Raw genomic sequence first — 18,216 nt, 5'->3', positions numbered from 1 at the left:
CAGCCACCCCCTTCGCCCTCAAAGGGCTTTGCTGGCAGGACTAGGGGTGGGACCCCTTGAAGGCAATCCCCACCACCCCACGCCCCTGCTCCTCCCTCTCTCCTTCCTTCCCTCCTCCGTCTGGGCTCCCACGCCCGGCAAGGGGGTCTGGTCTGCCCAGGGGTGGCGGGGCGGTGCTGGCCATCAGCTCCAGCCTATGACTCGATGGAAACTCCGGGTTCGTGGGGGGCGAGGGGCGGGTGAAAGGCTCATTGATGCAGCTCTCGGCCGGGTCCCTGAGCACAACCAGCTCCGGCTGCAGCCCCCCGAGCGCCCCTATCCCAGCCCCAGCCATGCGCCCCCTGCGCCCCGACGGCCCCGGCTGGGGGCTCCCCGGCTTTGCGCTACTGCTGCTGCTGCTGCTGCTGCCGCCCCCCCAGCTGCCGGCCTTCGCCTCGGAGATTCCCAAAACGAAGCCAAAGGCGGCGATACGGCAGCGGGAGGTGGTGGACGTGGTGAGTCCTGGGGGGACGGGGTTGGGAAGCTAGGGCCGAGTCCCGGGAGGCATCAGTCCTGGGGAGGGAGGGAAGGAGGGGTGCTGGCCCACCAGCTGAGTGTCCCCTCGCTTTGTCTGGCTCTGTAAGGGAGAAAGAAAAGGACTGGGGCTCCTGGACAGGCATGCATGGGACCCCGGAATGATAGGCCACCCCGTGTGCTGCAGAGGCAGCCTGATCCCAAAAGACAGATATTCCAGGTGCTAATTTTCAGGCATCTCCATCAGGGTGGAGGGGTGCAGGAGAGCCGGATGGGGGGCCTTAGGGGAGGTCAGAAACTGGGCCCTGGAGCTCCCTGCTGGGGCCCCCAGGGTCTCATGTGCCATTGGGGCAGCTGCCACGTCTGCCTGCATGGGGGACAAGTAACCCCCCTCTGCACAGTGCCGTCCAGATCCTTGAAACTAAAGCCTGTGAGTCATGTTGGGTCATCTCCGAGGGCTGCAATTTTCCTCGGACCACAGCTGGGGCCATGAGGGGTTCAAAGAGCTGGAGGGGAAGGAAGGCCCCCCACTCCGCCCTTGTGTTATTGTGTTGTAGAGAAGAGTCAGGCCTTGCTTTTTAGAGCTTAAGGCCACCCGGTAGAGACATCCCAGGAACCTCGGGACAATTTCCAGGAGACCAAACCTAGGCTGCTTTTCAAGAGACCTCCACCCCAGAAATCTGGGGTGACCAGAGCAAGCACCTCACTCTCTCCCATGGTCCCTGAATGTGACATGTTTTGTCTCCCAAACCAATCTGTGCAGATAAACTGGAATCTAGGTATAACTAGGCATCTCAGAGAGGAGGGGTTTTTATAATTAAAAGCTGTTGGATTTGATCCTAGCATCCCATATGGTCCTCTGAGCACCATCAGGAGTACCGAATGCAGAGCCAGAAGTAATCCCTAAGTTCCACTAGATGTAGCCTCCCCCCTCAAATAACACAATAAAAAAAAAGTTGTTATGAGTGGCTGGAATGATAGTACATCAAGTAAGGGTATTTACCTACCATCCAACTGACCCTGGTTTAATCCACTATATCTCATAAGATTGCCCTGAGCTCACTAGTAATGATTCCTGAGTGCAGGGCCAGATGTAAGCCCTGACCACAGCTGGGTGTGACCCTAAAATATAAAAAACAAAACCAAAGCAAACAGAAACCTGTTTCAAGGGCTAGAACCATAGCATAGCAGGTAGAATGTACTAAGACCTCGCGAGGTTCAGGCTGGAGCAGTGGCTCAAATGGTAAGGCGTTTGCCTTGCAGGTGGCTAACTTAGGACAGACTGCAGTTTGATCCCCCGGCATCCCTTATGGTCCTCCAAGCCAGGGGTGATTTTTGAGCGCCTAGTCAGGAGTAACCCCTGAGCATCACCGGGTGTGGCCCAAAAACAAACAAACAAACAAAAACAAAAACAAAAACAAAAAAAAGAAAAAGAAAAAAAAGAAGAAAGACCGAGGCTCCTTCCTGGGCAGGTTCCTTGAGCCTGCCAGGAGTGATTCCTAAGCAAGGAGCCAAGAGCTCTGAGAGTGGTCCCGCCCCTAAAGTATTTAGAAAAAAGAGTTTCAAATTTAAGCATGCCGGTTGTAAACTAGTTCTATGTCTGATTTTTAAATTCTGGGAAGGGAAAAAGTTTTCTGCCTTATTTCACATGCCCCCTTGTGGGGTGAATGGACGGAGCAAAAGTTGACACTGTCATTTTGCTTCATAAGGCAGAAGGCACAAGGCATGGTTTCTATTTTAAGAGTCTGGATTGTTTTTTTAAAGGCTTTACCAAACATGCATTCATTTTATGAATCTGACCCTTTCTCCATAAAATGAGTCCCTTTCCCTCTTTTCCCTCCCAAGGATTTCGAGTAGATGTGGTTTCCTCACAACTCTAGTCTGATTTGCAAGCAGCCAGGCTCAGGTGCATCCTGGAGTTTGGATTTGGGTTTTGCCTGGGGAAAAACCCTCCAGAGTCCTTAAGAAAGTTTCAACAGACCGTATAAGCAGCTTCTTTGTACAGGATCTTTCAAAGCGCTCCTTTCAGCTCCCAGCGAGCGCTGCCCCCAGCTGGTGAGTGAAAGAAACCTCACAAAACCTCCTGATTTGGCATTTTACTCGTGTGTGCAGGTTTAATATTTTGTTTTGTTTGGGGACCACACCCAGAGGTGCTTGGGGTTTACTCCTGACTTTAGTGCCCAGGAATCTTGGCAGAATTCTGGGTGCACCAGATGGGGTGCCGGGGATTGAACTGGGGATGCAAGGTAAGCAAGTACCCTATCCTCTCTCCTATCATTCCTGCTCTGGGGCTTTATTTTAAAGTGAAATAAGGCAGATGTGGATTCAAATTAGATACATTTCTATAGTTTCTGAAAGGTGAATAAGATTAAAAGGGTGAATAGAAGTTCTCAAATATGTAATTACTGATATAGAGGAGAAGGGGCTTTAGGGCCATGCTTGGCAGTGCTAGGGACTACTCCTAGCTCAGCGCTTGGGAACCAAGCAGTGCTAGGGATCAAATGCAGGGGCCTCTTGCGTACAAAACCAGAGTTCCAGGCTGTTTGAGAGCTCTCTGCTGCTCTTGACTTTTGGGGTATACAACACTTTGTTGTAAGGCTGTGCTGTGCTCTGGCATGTCCAACTGCTACTGTTGACCCCAATAGCAGCACTCTCCTTCCATATGATAGTCCAGGTGTCTTTGACATTGCCAGTTGTTCTTTGACTAGTCCAGGTTGACTGCAGGCAAGGCAAACACCCTACCTGCAATACTATCTATTGCTCTGGCCTCTCTAGGGATTATCTTGGGGAAATCAGTCAGAAGAAGAAACTGGTTATATTCAAGAATAAATTTTTCTCATCATAATTGTTTTGTGACAGAAGGAGAGAGAAATAACTGTATAGGGCAGTGTTTACATAAAACTCTAAAAAAGATCACTCAATAACTGGATGAGGAAATGTTATGTAGAAAAGGGGCTGGTGGGTAGATCATTCTTGACCTAGAACCTAGAGAAGAGAATAGAGAAGGAAATAAATCAAGATGGGAAGGAAAAGTTGGGAAAGGGAAGTAATGGGGGGACAGGGGTAGTGTGATGTGGTGATATGGAAGAGTGGTATAGCTACATCCAAGCACAGACTTAGTAACACTGATAACATGAGATCTAAACTGCAACCCCAAACTTAGTAATGTGCCTGACAAGGAGGCAGATGGGTGTGGGGTAAGGGATGAGGGATGACAGAGCATTGGGAATGGGAGTTGACACTGGTGGTGGGATTAGTGTTGAAAAACTTTGCGCCTAACACTCAACTATCAATAACTTTGTAAATCATAGTTTTTTAAAATTTTTTAAATATCTTTCAAAAATTCATAGTCTAGGGCTGGATCAATAAAATAGTAGAGAGGGCAATTGCCTTGTATGCAGCCCGGGTTCAATTCATCCTTGGCATTCTATATGGTCGGTCCCCTCTGCACTGCATAGAGTAACCACTTCTCAATGCCAGATGTGGCCTAAATCCAAAAAAAAAAAATCACATTCCTTTATAAAATACAAGGTTCAAAGGAAAAAGCAGTATATTAAACTGTACCCACTTTGAAATACAACAATTTGAAATGCATAGGCTTTCAATGAGCAGTTGGAAAAAGTGAAAAATGTGACAAATAGGGGCCGGGCGGTGGCGCTGGAGGTAAGGTGCCTGCCTTGCCTGCGCTAGCCTAGGACGGACCGCGGTTCGATCCCCCGGCATCCCATATGGTCCCCCAAGAAGCCAGGAGCAACTTCTGAGCGCATAGCCAGGAGTAACCCCTGAGCGTCACAGGGTGTGGCCAAAAAAAAAATGTGACAAATAAAAGTTCTGTGTGTGTGTGTGTGTGTGTGTGTGTGTGTGTGTGTGTGTGAATTTAAAGTTTGTGGGATAAAAAGAACCAAAGCAAAAGATGAGACACTGACCTGCAAACAAGGCTTTAGGGTCTGACCGCAGGAGAGATGGGAAACAGGTACAGCTATGTGACAGTAGGGGGCAGGACTGGCAATTTGATGGCATGTTGTGGTGCAGCAAAACTGGACGTGTAAACCATCGATATACTGTGATACCTCAATAACAATGAGAAAATAAAATACAAAGAGCAAAGCCTGTGCAAGAAAAGACTCAAAAAGAAATCTCAGTATTTTAGAAATAATTTAAAAATCAATCCCCTAGACTGTATGTAACTCAGCAGTGGAGCACTTGCATTGCCTGAGTGAAGCACTGTAAAGAGAAAATCAACCCCTCCAGCCTGACTTCTCTAGGATTCTGGTCTCCAGAGATCTACAAACAAAGTGGCTCTGGGCTGGAGACACAATACAGCAGTTAAGGTGCTTGCCTTGTGCATAAGCGACCCCTGGCAGCATCCCCCATTCTCTGAGCCCTGCCAGGACTGATCCCTGACTTCTGAGATCTGAGCATTGCCAGGTGTGACTCCCAAAGCAGCCAAACAAGCAATGAATTTCTGATCACAGTGTGGCCATTTTTGCTAAGAAGTTCGTGTCTGGGGCCGGGAAGGTGGCGCTAGAGGTAAGGTGTCTGCCTTGCAAGCGCTAGCCAAGGAAGGACCGCAGTTCAATCCCCCGGCGTCCCATATGGTCCCCCCAAGCCAGGGGCAATTTCTGAGCGGTTAGCCAGGAGTAACCCCTGAGCATCAAATGGGTGTGGCCCAAAAACAAACAACAACAACAAAAAAAAAACAAAAACAAAAAAAGAAGTTCATGTCTTTACTTTTTTCTCTCTGCTACAGTACAACGGGATGTGCTTGCAAGGACCTGCAGGCGTGCCTGGGCGAGATGGGAGCCCGGGAGCCAATGGGATTCCTGGTACCCCTGGAATTCCAGGTCGGGATGGATTCAAAGGAGAAAAGGGAGAATGCCTGAGGGAGACCTTTGAGGAGTCCTGGACCCCCAACTATAAGCAGTGTTCCTGGAGCTCTCTGAATTATGGCATTGATCTCGGGAAAATCGCAGTAAGTTATTCTGAATAATTTTGGAGGTTAGCAGAAATCTTAGGGTTTTTAGAGCTGAGTGTTAAATCGACATGGTAGTAAATTTAACTTTGCTTATTTATTTATTTATTTATCACCTAAAATTGTTTTAAATTCATAAAATTTTTATTGATTTCCCCATGAGATACAGTTACAAAGTTGTGCATGATAGAGTTTCAGTCAATGTCCAACACTCCTCCCTTCACAAGGACACAGTTCCCACCACGAATGTACCCAACTTCCCTTCTGCCCTACCCTCTCTCAGCCTATCTCTGTGCTCTGTGGCAACATTTTTCTTCTCTCTCCCCCTCACCCCATTTTTTCCTTTTAGACATTGTTCACCTAAAACTTTTTATGAATAAAAAGGGGTCAGGTAAATGACTCAGTGGTAGGTACGTGTCTGCGTGGTTTGATTGTGGGCACCCCATGCCTTCAGAATAGACCTGGAGGCCCCAAACATTGCCAAGCATGATTCTTGCAACAACTAACGGGAAAAAAAAAGGAAAAGGAAAAGAAAAAGAAGAAGGGAGTTGGAGAGATTATTCTTGCCTTGCATGCATCAGACTGTAGTTGGACATTTATCCTTATGGGGGTGGTGGGGAAGGGCTACTACTTCTTTCTCATGTAGCATTACTGAGTTTAAGGGGAGTGGGTTTGAAGGGAAATCACCTGTACTGTCCGTTGTAAAGTATCCTGCAACACTGATGGGGAAAGATGATTCAAAATAGCCCATCTGACCATGCATTTTGATGCATTAAATGATTCAGTCACTTTGATTAGTGCTTGTTTTCCAAGTAATTGACAAGTCCCATAGAATGACTGGAGCTGAATATGGTTCTATTTTAAGCCCTTTCTCATGTTGATCAAGTTCTTGCATGGTTTCAGGATCCCAATATGCCTCTTCCTGATATAACTACTCTAGGCCAGTAGCAGTGATTTGAGTTTCTGAAAACTCAGCGAGTTAAAAATGTAGGCTGTTTCTTTCTTCCACTCTTTCATCTATACTTCATATATTTATTTTTCAGTGCCCAACAGATCTGCTTTCTGTGTAAAGGAACATACACAAGCTACTATAGATTTGATTTTCATATGTAATTTCTTCGTAAGCATTTTGTGAAAATGTTGCCTGATTCTTTATGCATCTAACATCAAATAAACAAAATAACCTACAATTAATTGAAAGAGGGCCCAGAGAGATAGTACAGAGGGTAAGGCCTTAACCTTGTATGCGGCTAACCCTAAATCTTCAACACTACAATCTGTCCTCCAACCACCACTAGGAGTAGTAGTCCCTGAGCACAGAGCCAGGGATACTGTCTCTGAACAGTATTTGGTGTGGCCCCAACTTCCTTCCCCAATAAATAAATGAAATAAACATCTGACATTGGTAAATGAATTGGTTCAAACTGACTGAGTTTTTTCTAAAAGTGGCCCTTTCACTACCAGTAACAGTATTATAAACCACATCACTTTAAAAAATACACAAATGGGCTAGAGCTATAATACAGTGGGTAAGGTCTTGCCTTGCAAGCAGCTGACCCAAGATCTGACCCAAGTTCAATCCTCAGCATCCCAGATGGTCCTCTGAGTGCCATCAGGTGTGATTCCTGAGTGCAGAGCCAAGAATAATTCCTGAGCAGTGCCAATTTTGGCCCCCCAAAATGCATAAAAATTAAATAATAAAAGTGGCACTTGAACTCTGAATTCCTAATATGGCTTCAGGTTTTTTTTTTTAGAAGGAATCATAATGGCGTTGACAGCCTTCTGTAAGTAAAAGAGTATAAAACCATAAAGCAATAATTTCACAGACTGGTCAAATGGAAGAAAGTTTGAGAATTTAGAAGTGTGGGGTTTTTTTTTCTTTATTTCTTTTTGTTTGTTTTGGGCCACATCCAGTTGTGCTCAGGAGTTACTCCTGGCTCTGTACTCAGAAATCACTCCTGGCAGGCTCAGGGGTCCATATGGGATACTAGGAATCAAACCGGAGTCTGTCCTGGGTTAGCTGTGTGCAAGGCAAACACCCTACCACTGTGCTATCACTCAGCCCCTTATAAGTGTGTTTCCTAAATAACAAGAACTTATTCTGTGCTTCCCTCCATTCTGTTTGCTGTGGCTCAGAAAGAAACAAGTCAAGAACAAATGTACACAGATTGTACTAGGCTAGCGTGGTCTTGACAGAGGGCAGAGATTCTGTTTTTAGTTTTTTCAACGTCAATAGAAAATACCCAGAAAAGATTCTAGAATGAACAAAAAGCAAATATGTAGGGTGATTAACCACCATTGAGGTAAGACTGAAAAATGGGATCTCAACAATTTCTTAGATATGATCTTAAGAAAGCTACAGTTGGATTTGTTTCAGAATCATCTGTTTATCTTGTAAAGAATCTCTTTCCCTCAGTAAAAAGGTCTGCTTTTAAAATATGGTTTAGTGGGGGCTGGAGAGAATCCAGTGAGTTAGCAAAACATTTGCCCTACATTTACCCTTTGATACCTGGAACCTTATATGGTTCTCCACGCTACTCTAGGAGGGATTCCTGAGTGCAGTGCCAGGAGCAAGCTATGAATGTCACCAGGTGTATCCCCAAAACCTAATTATAACAACAGCAACAATATGGTTTGGGGGTACATGCTCCACCGCATCTCAGCCTGAAATGTGTAATTCCTTTTATTCAACCTGAGATGTACTTTCCTCCCTGAAGAAGCCTATGTTTCTTTTGGGAGGCATATTTGGTAATGCTCAGGAGTTACTGTGCTCAGGAATCCATCTTGGCAGGCTCGGGGGACCATATGAAGTACCCTGGAGATGGAACCTGTTGTCTGCATGCAAGGCAAGTGGCTAATCTATGCACTATTGCACTGGCCCCCAAGTTCCTTCTTCGGTACCCCTACCCCCCTTTCATCGTCATATTTCTACAAATAAGTTTCTCTAAAAGCAAATTGACGTCACTGAAAAATAAACAAACAAACCGTGATTGGAGCAAAGAACAGTGACTCTTTGATTTGAAGGTGTCTTTTTCTTTTCTTTTCTTTTTTTTTTTCTTTCTTTCTTTTTTTTTTCTTTTTTTTTTTTTTTTTTTTTTTTTTTGGTTTTTGGGCCACACCCGGCGGTGCTCAGGGGTTACTCCTGGCTGTCTGCTCAGAAATCGCTCCTGGCAGGCACAGGGGACCATATGGGACACCGGGATTCGAACCAACCACCTTTGGTCCTGGATCGGCTGCTTGCAAGGCAAACGCCGCTGTGCTATCTCTCCGGGCCCTGAAGGTGTCTTTTTCATTAGCATGGAGAATGCTGACGAACAATGTCTGTGTATGCTAGGAATGCACGTTCACCAAGATGCGGTCCAACAGTGCCCTGCGGGTTCTCTTCAGCGGCGCCCTCCGCTTAAAATGCAGAAGTGCCTGCTGCCAGCGCTGGTACTTCACGTTCAATGGAGCTGAATGTGCAGGACCCCTGCCCATCGAAGCCATCATTTACCTGGACCAAGGAAGTCCTGAGCTGAACTCAACGATTAATATACATCGCACTTCTTCTGGTGAGTAGTCATGGGAAGGTTGGGTGCAGTTTGGAGAGATGGAACAGGAGATAAAAGTGCTTGCCTTACCTGTCACCAGCCACAGCTCCATTCCCAGCACTGCATTTAGTATGCCTAAGCACCTCAGGGAATGATCTTTGAGCACAAAATCAGGGTCAATCCTGGAGCCTCGCCAGGTGTGGCCCCCAAATAATAAAAAAAAAAATCCAGGTAGTAGGGTTTTCTGCAAATAATTCTCAGTTTTAGTTGAATTTCAGAATTTCCTGGGCATCTTTATAAATGAATGTTTGGATTCCATCCCTGATGAAATGGGTCAGAATGACCCCAGGGGGGCCTGAGCGATAACACAGTGGTAGGGTGTTTGCCTTGCATGCGGACGACCCAGGACGGACCGAGATTCAATCCCTGGCATCCCATGTGGTCCCCCAAGCCTGCCAGGAGCGATTTCTGAGCACAGAGCCAGGAGAGTGCACAGAGCGCAGCTGAGTGTGTCCCAAAAACTAATAAATAAAAGAATAACCCGAAGGTTCAAAATCAGATTTAAAGGAAATGTTGTGGCAGCTAACAATATGATAGTGAGATTTCTTTTTCCTTTAGTTTTGGGACTACATTCAGCAGTACTTGGGGGAACTCTTGGCAATGTGCTCAGAAATTACTCCTGGCAGGTTAGGAGGGACCACTTGGGATGTTGGAGATCAATCCTGAGTCAGTCACATGCAAGGCAAATGCTCTCCCTGCTCTGTATTGCTTTACCCCTGAGTCATGAGTTTTCTTTCTTGCTCACACTAAGATTCTGGAACTCTGAAGAATCCACATTGTTGGTCCTTCATTCTATTCCAGAGAAGCTGATCCAGAAGAATGGAATGGGGAGTGTGTGTGTGTGTGTGTGTGTGTGTGTGTGTGTGTGTGTGTGTGTGTGTGTGTGTGTGTGCAGGGGAGGGTGACCAACTTCTTCAAAATCGCCGAAGGATGGTCCTGGAGCAATAGTACAGTGGGTAGGATGCTTGCCATCCCAGGATGTTTGCCATGCATGCAGCTGACCCTGGGCATGACCTTCTGCACCTCAATCAGTTCTTAGATCACCACCAGGAGCAAATCCTGAGTCTAATAGAACCAAGAGTAGCCCCTGAAGATCATTGCCAGGTGTGGCCCCAAAATAAAAATGAATTTCTGCCTATGACTCCACTGTTTTACAACACCCCCCGGGGGGGGGGGGAAAAACAATTCAGAATGCTCAGAAAGCAGATTTCTGGGCCCAGTCCTTGAGAAGGGTAGAGATGGCATAGGAATTTATAAAAGAATTTATATTTTGCTCTGTACTTTCTAAACCTACAGTAGGGGAAAGAAGCATTCAAACTAGTGGTCATAATCATGGGTGAAAAATGTTGCTCCAATTTGCTTTTTATTGCTCTATTTTATGCTGGCCATATGCTCAGCAGTGCTCAGGGGTCACCCCTGACACCATGCTCCAGGGTCCATGCATGTGGCCTGGATTTGAACGAGGTCTACCGAGCCACAACTTCATACCAAAAGAAGAACCCTCACCTTTGTACTATCTCTCTGGCCTTTATTTTGTTCTGTTTAAAGTTTCCTTTAAAGAAGTATCTAAAAAACATACCCCAAAGTAGAATGGGTAAAAGGCCAACTTGAGAGTGTCCTACCCCATGGATGTCCCCAATATTAACTTTCTGAATTGTTTTGGGATAGTGAGCTGTGGGACCATAGACTGCAAGAATCATATCATTTCCCTGATCTCTTCTCTGGGAAGTAGTTCTTCAGTGGTTCTCAAGGCTTATTCCTGGCTCTGTGTAGAGAACACTCTAGGAGGGGCTCAGGGACTATAAAGGGTTCTGGGGATGTAACCCAACTTGGCTGCGTGCAAGGAAAACACGCAACTATAGCTTAGGTCCTGCTTTGATTTCTTCAGTTTTTTCCTAAAATTGTACTTATGAATAGCTGGGGCAAGAGTTTCTGCCACCCCTTGATCATTGTAAACCAAAAACATTCTATTGTAACAAGGTTTTAGGATTCAAGTGATACAATAAGTCAAAAGAAAAATAAAGCATATTTATTCCCAAGCAATCCAAGGACTCTTCCATATCTTTCATTATCCCCCCAGAAGACTTGAGACAAAAAGGAAAGAAGAAAGAAAGAAAGAAAGAAAGAAAGAAAGAAAGAAAGAAAGAAAGAAAGAAAGAAAGAAAGAAAGAAAGAAAGAAAGAAAGAAGGAAGGAAGGAAGGAAGGAAGGAAGGAAGGAAGGAAGGAAGGAAGGAAGGAAGGAAGGAAGGAAGGAAGGAAGGAAAGAAAGAAAGAAGGAAAGAAAGAAAGAAAGAAGGAAAGAAGGAAGAAAGGAAGGAAGAAAGGAAGGAAGAAAGGAAGGAAGGAAGGAAGGAAGGAAGGAAGGAAGGAAGGAAGGAAGGAAGAAAGAAAGAAAGAAAGAAAGAAAGAAAGAAAGAAAGAAAGAAAGAAAGAAAGAAAGAAAGAAAGAAAGAAAGAAAGAAAGAAAGAAAGAGAAAGAAAGAAAAAGAAAAACTAAAGCAAAAAAAAAAAAAAAAGCTTAAACTCCAGGGAAGTGAATGCCATTACCCAGCAAGTAGAATTGTTGTTGACGATAATGGAAACACAAGACCTGCTATTTTGCTTAGTTCTCTTTCTTTTGTCAAATTCAAAATACTTCTTCACTAAGTTCTTAGGTTCATGTGTAGGAAAAGAAGACTTGTGCCTTCCATCTGAGAAACAGTCTCTAAAGTAAGAAAAATATAGATACTAACAGTAAGAATTGGGTAAGAAGTAATATGTGTTTAGAGTGGTTAATGTAAACAATTTTCTCTTATGCTTCCTTCAAGATGTTAAAATGAGCATTACTGTCTTGTTATAACATAAAAGCTCTTGTGCCCTGGAACAGTGACCTATAAATAATGCATAAATTTCATAAATTATTCAGAGAAGCACTTCCCAAACATGCTGTGGAAAGTCATTGGGCTGATGTGCTATTATTGGATGTTGAATGTCAGAAGTAGTTTGCTATTAATGTTTTTGATTAAGACATATTTAGAATTGACCCTATAATGAAATCACCTTCCTTAGCACATTAATACATATTCTTAAGGGGAAGAAAAAGAGGATCTTAGAGTCTGATAGATAGTATAGGGGTTAAGGCACTTGCTTGGTTGTACTGACCCTAGTTTAATTTTCAGCATCACATATTGGCCCCTGAGCACAGCCAGAAGTGCTCCTTGCGTGTAGAACCAAGAGTAATACCCGAGTACTGCTATGTGTCACAACACTCCCCCCCAAAAGGAATTCCCTTTTATCAGTACAGGAAAATGCCTCAAGACTTTGCCTGTGTCCATTTGCATATATACTCATCTTGCCACCTTGGTTGGACTTTATTTGGGAGGAGTTTGGGGTAGGGACCACCCCTCCAGTGCTCAGGGATTACTCTGGTTCCATGCTCATGGGTCACCCCTAGAAGTGTTTGGGGGAACTTTATATGGGAATCAATTTAGGGTTGGCTGCATACAAGCAAAGACCTTATCTCCTGGTCCCCCAATTTATATTTTAGGCATTTAGCAATCTATATTCCAATAGTACATGATCACAGCAAAGATATTACTTGAGCTAAGTAACACTTAGGAACATGACATGATCATTGAACTCTTTCTGTAGAGCTGGCATGAGTACATGCTTATCTGCTATCCTGTAGAGCGAAATGAACATGTCTCTAGGCTATAAATGTCTGGATCTCTAGGGAGGCTGCATCTAGTGTCCCCTAGAATACATGATTGAATGATCTGGTGAACACTAGTGTTGAAAGGGACCAAACCAACAGCCAGTTCCCAGGATTCTACAGGCCTTGCCTTAGGTTCACTGATGCTAACTCACTCATGGAAGGAAGCAGGTGGCCTGTCATTCATCTCCAACAGTTGGAGGATGCTGATCTGGGAGGAAACTGGCAGTCACAGATTTGTATCACTCCCATGTTTGCACTCACTGTTCCCAAGAACCTAGCTGAGCTGCCTTTTCCACCTTACAGGTACAGACATCCAAAAGGGCCTATTATTTTTGTGTATCAAAATGACCACAGGGGACATCTTTTTAATCTAGAGAACCTTGGTAACATGGAGTGTTAAGTCAACTATTAGTATGTGAATTCCAGAAGTTCTGAGAAAAGGCACTTAACACAGAGCAGAGCAGAGAAAAACAATATGTATATTTATGCTTATTTATTTTTCCACATTGAAGAAGATGGAGATTCCATGCTTGAAGGCCTGGTATAGTGATTATGCTGGAATTATTTTTTTCTTTCTCTTGTTTTTTGGGACACACCCAGTGGTGTGTTATTTCTGGCTCTTTATTCAGGAATCACACTGGGTAGGCTTGGGGGATCATATGAGATGCTAGGGATTAAACCCAGGGTACAGCATGCACCCTACCCACTGTATTATCTTGCTGGTCCCTAGGATATATATATATCCTATATATATATAAATATATATATATATATATATATATATATTGGTTTTTGGGCCACACCCGTTTGACGCTCAGGGGTTACTCCTGGCTATGTGCTCAGAAATCGCCCCTGGCTTGGGGGGACCATATGGGACGCCAGGGGATCGAACCGCGGTCCTTCCTTGGCTAGCGCTTGCAAGGCAGACACCTTACCTCCAGCGCCACCTACCCGGCCCTAGGATATATTTTAATGCTATAAAATTTCTGGATCTACTTGAAGACCATCATATGTAAGTGATCTTTTTATTTTTTGAGTTTTTGGGCCACACCCAGCAGTGCTCAGGGATCACACCTGGTGGAGCTTGAGGGACCATTTGTGGTGCTGGGGATTAAACACAGATTGAACGTGTTTCAAACAAACATCTTATTCACAGTCTTGTCTCTTTAGCACTGCAGATAATGTTTTTAAAAAAGACTTGTATAGAGAGGCTAGAGAGGACTGAATGGACTGAGTGCATGCTTAGCATGCATGAGAAAGGGGTTCAAGTCCCAGAATTACATGGTTCCCTTGGCACCACTAGGTGTGAGCCTCAAACCCTCTACCCCAATATATATATTTAAAATCTTTTATCTTATCTTTTTTTTTTTTTTTTTTTTTGGTCATGCCTGGCAGCACTCAGGGGTTAGTTACTCCTGGCAGTAACTCCTAGCGCTCAAGGGGTTACTTGGGGACCATATGGGATGCCAGGGATTGAACCCAAGTTGGCTGAATGCAAGGCAAATACCCTACCTACTGTGCTATCACTCTGGCCCCTAAATTGTATAGCAAATCAAAAATCTTGGTTTTTATTTTGTTTATTGTTATTTGTTTGGTTGTTTTTTTTGGTTTTTGGGTCACACCTGGCAGCGCTCAGGGGTGACTCCTGGCTCTATGCTCAGAAATCGCTCCTGGCAGGCTCGGGGCACCATTTGGAATGCCGGGATTCGAACCACTGTCCTTCTGCATGCAAGGCAAACACCTTCCCTCCATGCTATCTCTCCGGCCAAAATCTTGGGTTTTAAAAGTAAAGACCTCTTTCATGCATGATCAATGAAACTGCACTTCAAATTCTAGGCCATTCTAAATGGACTCTGGTTTTATGATTAAAGCCACAGTATACCTTTTGAAAATATTTAAGCAAAAAAACCTTGTCATGAATTATTATTATTATTATTATTATTATTATTTTGGTTCTTGGGTCACACCTGGCCGTGCTCAGGTGTTATGCCTGGCAGGCTCGGGGGAACCATATGGGATGCTGGGAATCGAACCTCTGTCCTTCCAAATGCAAGGCAAACGCCTTATCTCCATGTTATCTCTCCAGTCCCATGAATTATTTTTATTTCAGTGTCTGTCCACTAAATTGATTTACTATCTAGTTTACTAGATTAGGCAACTTGGCTAAATGTCTTGCTTTTCGTTCTCAAAACAGTTGTAACTTTTGTCCCCGTTTTGCAGTGGAAGGACTGTGTGAAGGCATCGGAGCTGGCTTAGTGGATGTTGCCATCTGGGTGGGCACCTGTTCAGATTACCCAAAAGGAGATGCTTCAACCGGCTGGAACTCCGTGTCTCGCATCATCATTGAAGAGCTACCAAAATAAATCCTTTCATTTTCACCCCTACCTCTTTTTTTTATTATCCTGATGAGAGGTTCATTTAGTGCTATTTTGTTTGGTTTTGTTGTGGGGGGCACCCATTTTGGTGGTCAACGGTTCTTCCTGGCTTCTCACTCAGATATCCATGCTGGCAGGATCAGGGAACCATTTGAGAGTCCGAGGACTGAACCTAGGTCAGTTTCGTGCAAAGCAAGTGCCCTACTTGCTGTGCTATTGCTCTGGCCCCATTTAGTGCTATTTTATATATTTTTTATGTATTCACCTGGATGAAAAACAAAGCCAAACCTGTTTACAAAGTGTGAATCCACACTGTTTTAAAATTCAGTATTATTTTTTTTGTTCTATTTTGTTTATTGTTTTGGGGGAAGTGGCAAGTTTGGGCAACACCTACCAGTGCTCCTGGGCTCTTTCTGGCTTGGTGCTCTGGCAGTGCTCTGGGACCATATGTAGTGCTGGAAATTTGAAACTGTGAGACACAAGGCAAGTGCCTTGCACAATCTCACTGACCCAATATTCTTTCTGCTTTCATCAAAAATAGTTGTAGGATGTTGTTGAAGGCCACTGTTTTCTTCAACATTTCTGTTTTCAGAATCCATCATTTAGAACTTCCTTGTTGTTTTCAATTCTTCCTAGTCTCTTAGTTTAGCACGTTTCAAAGCCATCTGTTTTTGTATAATTTGTGAATGATCAAATTGTTTTTGTACCTGTGAAATAAAACTTTAACCTCATCGCTCAAGTTTGTAGCACTTTATCCTTGAGAGGGAGTCAAGGGGCCCAGAGTGATAGTCCAGCAGGTAGGACATTTGCCTTGCATGCAGCCAACTCAGGTTCGACTCCTGGCATCCCATATGTCCCCCGGACCTGCCAGGAGTGCTTTCTGAGTGCAGAGCCTGGAGTAACCCCAGAGTGCTGCTGGGTGTGGCCTCCAAACCAAAAAAACAAGAAACAAAAAACAAACCAAAAAAAAAGAGAGAAAGTAAAATTCTATTTTTTATCTTTATTTTTATATTTTATTTAAACACCTTGATTACATACATGATTGTGTTTGGGTTTCTGTCATGTAAAGAACACCACCCATCACCAGTGCAACGTTCCCATCACCAATGTCCCAAATCTCCCTCCTCCCCACCCGACCTCCGCCTGTACTCTAGACAGGCTTTCCATTTCCCTCATACATTCTCATTATTAGTGACAGTTCAAAATGTAGTTATTTCTCTAACTAAACTCATCACTCTTTGTGGTGAGCTTCCTGAGGTGAGCTGGAACTTCCAGCTCTTTTCTCTTTTGTGTCTGAAAATTATTATTGCAAGAATGTCTTTCATTTTTCTTAAAACTCATAGATGAGTGAGACCATTCTGCGTTTTTCTCTCTCTCTCTGACTAATTTCACTCAGCATAATAGATTCCATGTACATCCATGTATAGGAAAATTTCATTACTTCATCTCTCCTGACAGGTGCATAATATTCCATTGTGTATATGTACCACAGTTTTAGCCATTTGTCTGTTGAAGGGCATCTTGGTTGTTTCCAGAGTCTTGCTATGGTAAATAGTGCTGCAATGAATATAGGTGTATTTTCATATTCATTAATAACGATTCTAGCATATGCATGTACAAAATGTACAGCACAGGTTTTGGATCATAAAACTTTTTTGAAGGGAGGCACACCTGGAGATACTGAGATTACTCCAGTCTCTGTACTTAAGAATTATTCCTGGAGTCATATCAGGTAGGGCACTTGCCTTATACATGGCTGACTTGGGTTTGATCCCTGGCACCCTGTATGGTCTCCTGAGCACCGTCAGGGGTGATACCTGAGTGCAGAGCCAGGACTAATCCACTGGGCATCACCAGGCATGGTTCCCCCTCCAAAATAACTGCTGGGTTGGAGCAATAATACAGTGGGAAAGGCCAACAGTACAGTGCACCAGGCCAACCTGGGTTTGATTCCCAGCGTTCGATATGGTCCCTTGTGCACCAGAGTGAATTCTGAGCATCACTGGGTATGGCCCTAAAACCCAAAAATATTAATAATAATCACTCCTGGTGATGTTCAAAGGGCCATATAGGCTGCGTAGGATTGAATCCAGACTGGCCACAGGAAAAGCAAGCACCCTACCCATTGGACTCTTCTATCCTAAGGATCATGAACAATCATGAAGAATGTCACAAGGGTTCTTGGATTCAGAATACAAGGAAAGGGTAGGTGTGGATGTCTTTCCCTACACTATTGTACCTAATAACCTACATGTAGATGTATCCATCTGGTTTTGGGGCCACAGTGGCAGTGCTGGGAACAGGGGTACACCATGTAGTGACATGGGTGTGTCTGAGCCTGAGTCTACACTAGCAAACATGTGCTCAGATTGAGATCTCTTCAGCCTGACATGCAGACTCCCCCTCCCATCCTGATAATGCTGAGCTCTGAGTATCCAAGGAGGATTGCTTCCAGCTGGCCTACTGGGGGGGGGGGGCAGGTCCTCATCCACACATTTAAATAATGCCACTCATGACCAAGATTCCTTTCCATTTTGGAATCCTACTGCTGTTGGCTCCATTTTATATGAACTCCCAAACTGATGATCCTATGTTGGGCCTGGGTGACACAAATCTTTTGTGAAAAGGCAGAAACTCAGTATATGCAGGAAAAAAATATCTTCGTTACTCTGGGGAGCTTTGATGATGGTGCCAAACATTCATTCTGAATTCATTCTTCTGCCCCATTAAATTGCAACGGTTAGTATGCAGTGGGCAGGTGGGCGCTGCCAAGAAACTCAGGCCTCACCTAGGAAAGGGGCTGGAGTGATAGTCCAGCAGGATGACGCTTGTCTGGCACCCTAGATCCTCTGCACCCTAATGGTCCCCTGAGCACTGCCAGGAGTAATCCCTGAGCGCAGAATCAGGAATAATCCCTGAGGATCATGCTGGATGTGGCCTCCAAACAAAAATACTCAGACATGCCAGGCAGCCAGTGACAGGGACTCATCACATGGATTCATTACTTCCAAATTTTAGTTTCTATTCTAGGAAGACATTTAAACATTTAGGTAACATAGAATTTCGTGTCA

General features: G+C 44.3%; 1 protein-coding gene across 1 annotated transcript; it reads left to right on the top strand.

Moving 5' to 3' along the window:
• Positions 1-332: 332 nt before the first annotated feature.
• CTHRC1 (collagen triple helix repeat containing 1) lies at positions 333-15,154 on the top strand. Its single transcript, XM_049772946.1, has 4 exons — positions 333-494; positions 5,264-5,485; positions 8,820-9,036; positions 14,991-15,154. Exons 1-4 carry the CDS (start codon positions 333-335, stop codon positions 15,131-15,133), a joined length of 744 nt encoding a protein of 247 aa, XP_049628903.1. The 3' UTR covers positions 15,134-15,154.
• The last annotated feature ends 3,062 nt before the right edge of the window (positions 15,155-18,216 follow it).

This window comes from Suncus etruscus, chromosome 5 (assembly GCF_024139225.1).
Source record: "Suncus etruscus isolate mSunEtr1 chromosome 5, mSunEtr1.pri.cur, whole genome shotgun sequence".
In the NCBI taxonomy this organism is placed as follows: Eukaryota; Metazoa; Chordata; class Mammalia; order Eulipotyphla; family Soricidae; genus Suncus; species Suncus etruscus.
Note: the sequence above shows the minus strand (reverse complement) of the source record. Positions and strands in the feature narration are given on the sequence as shown.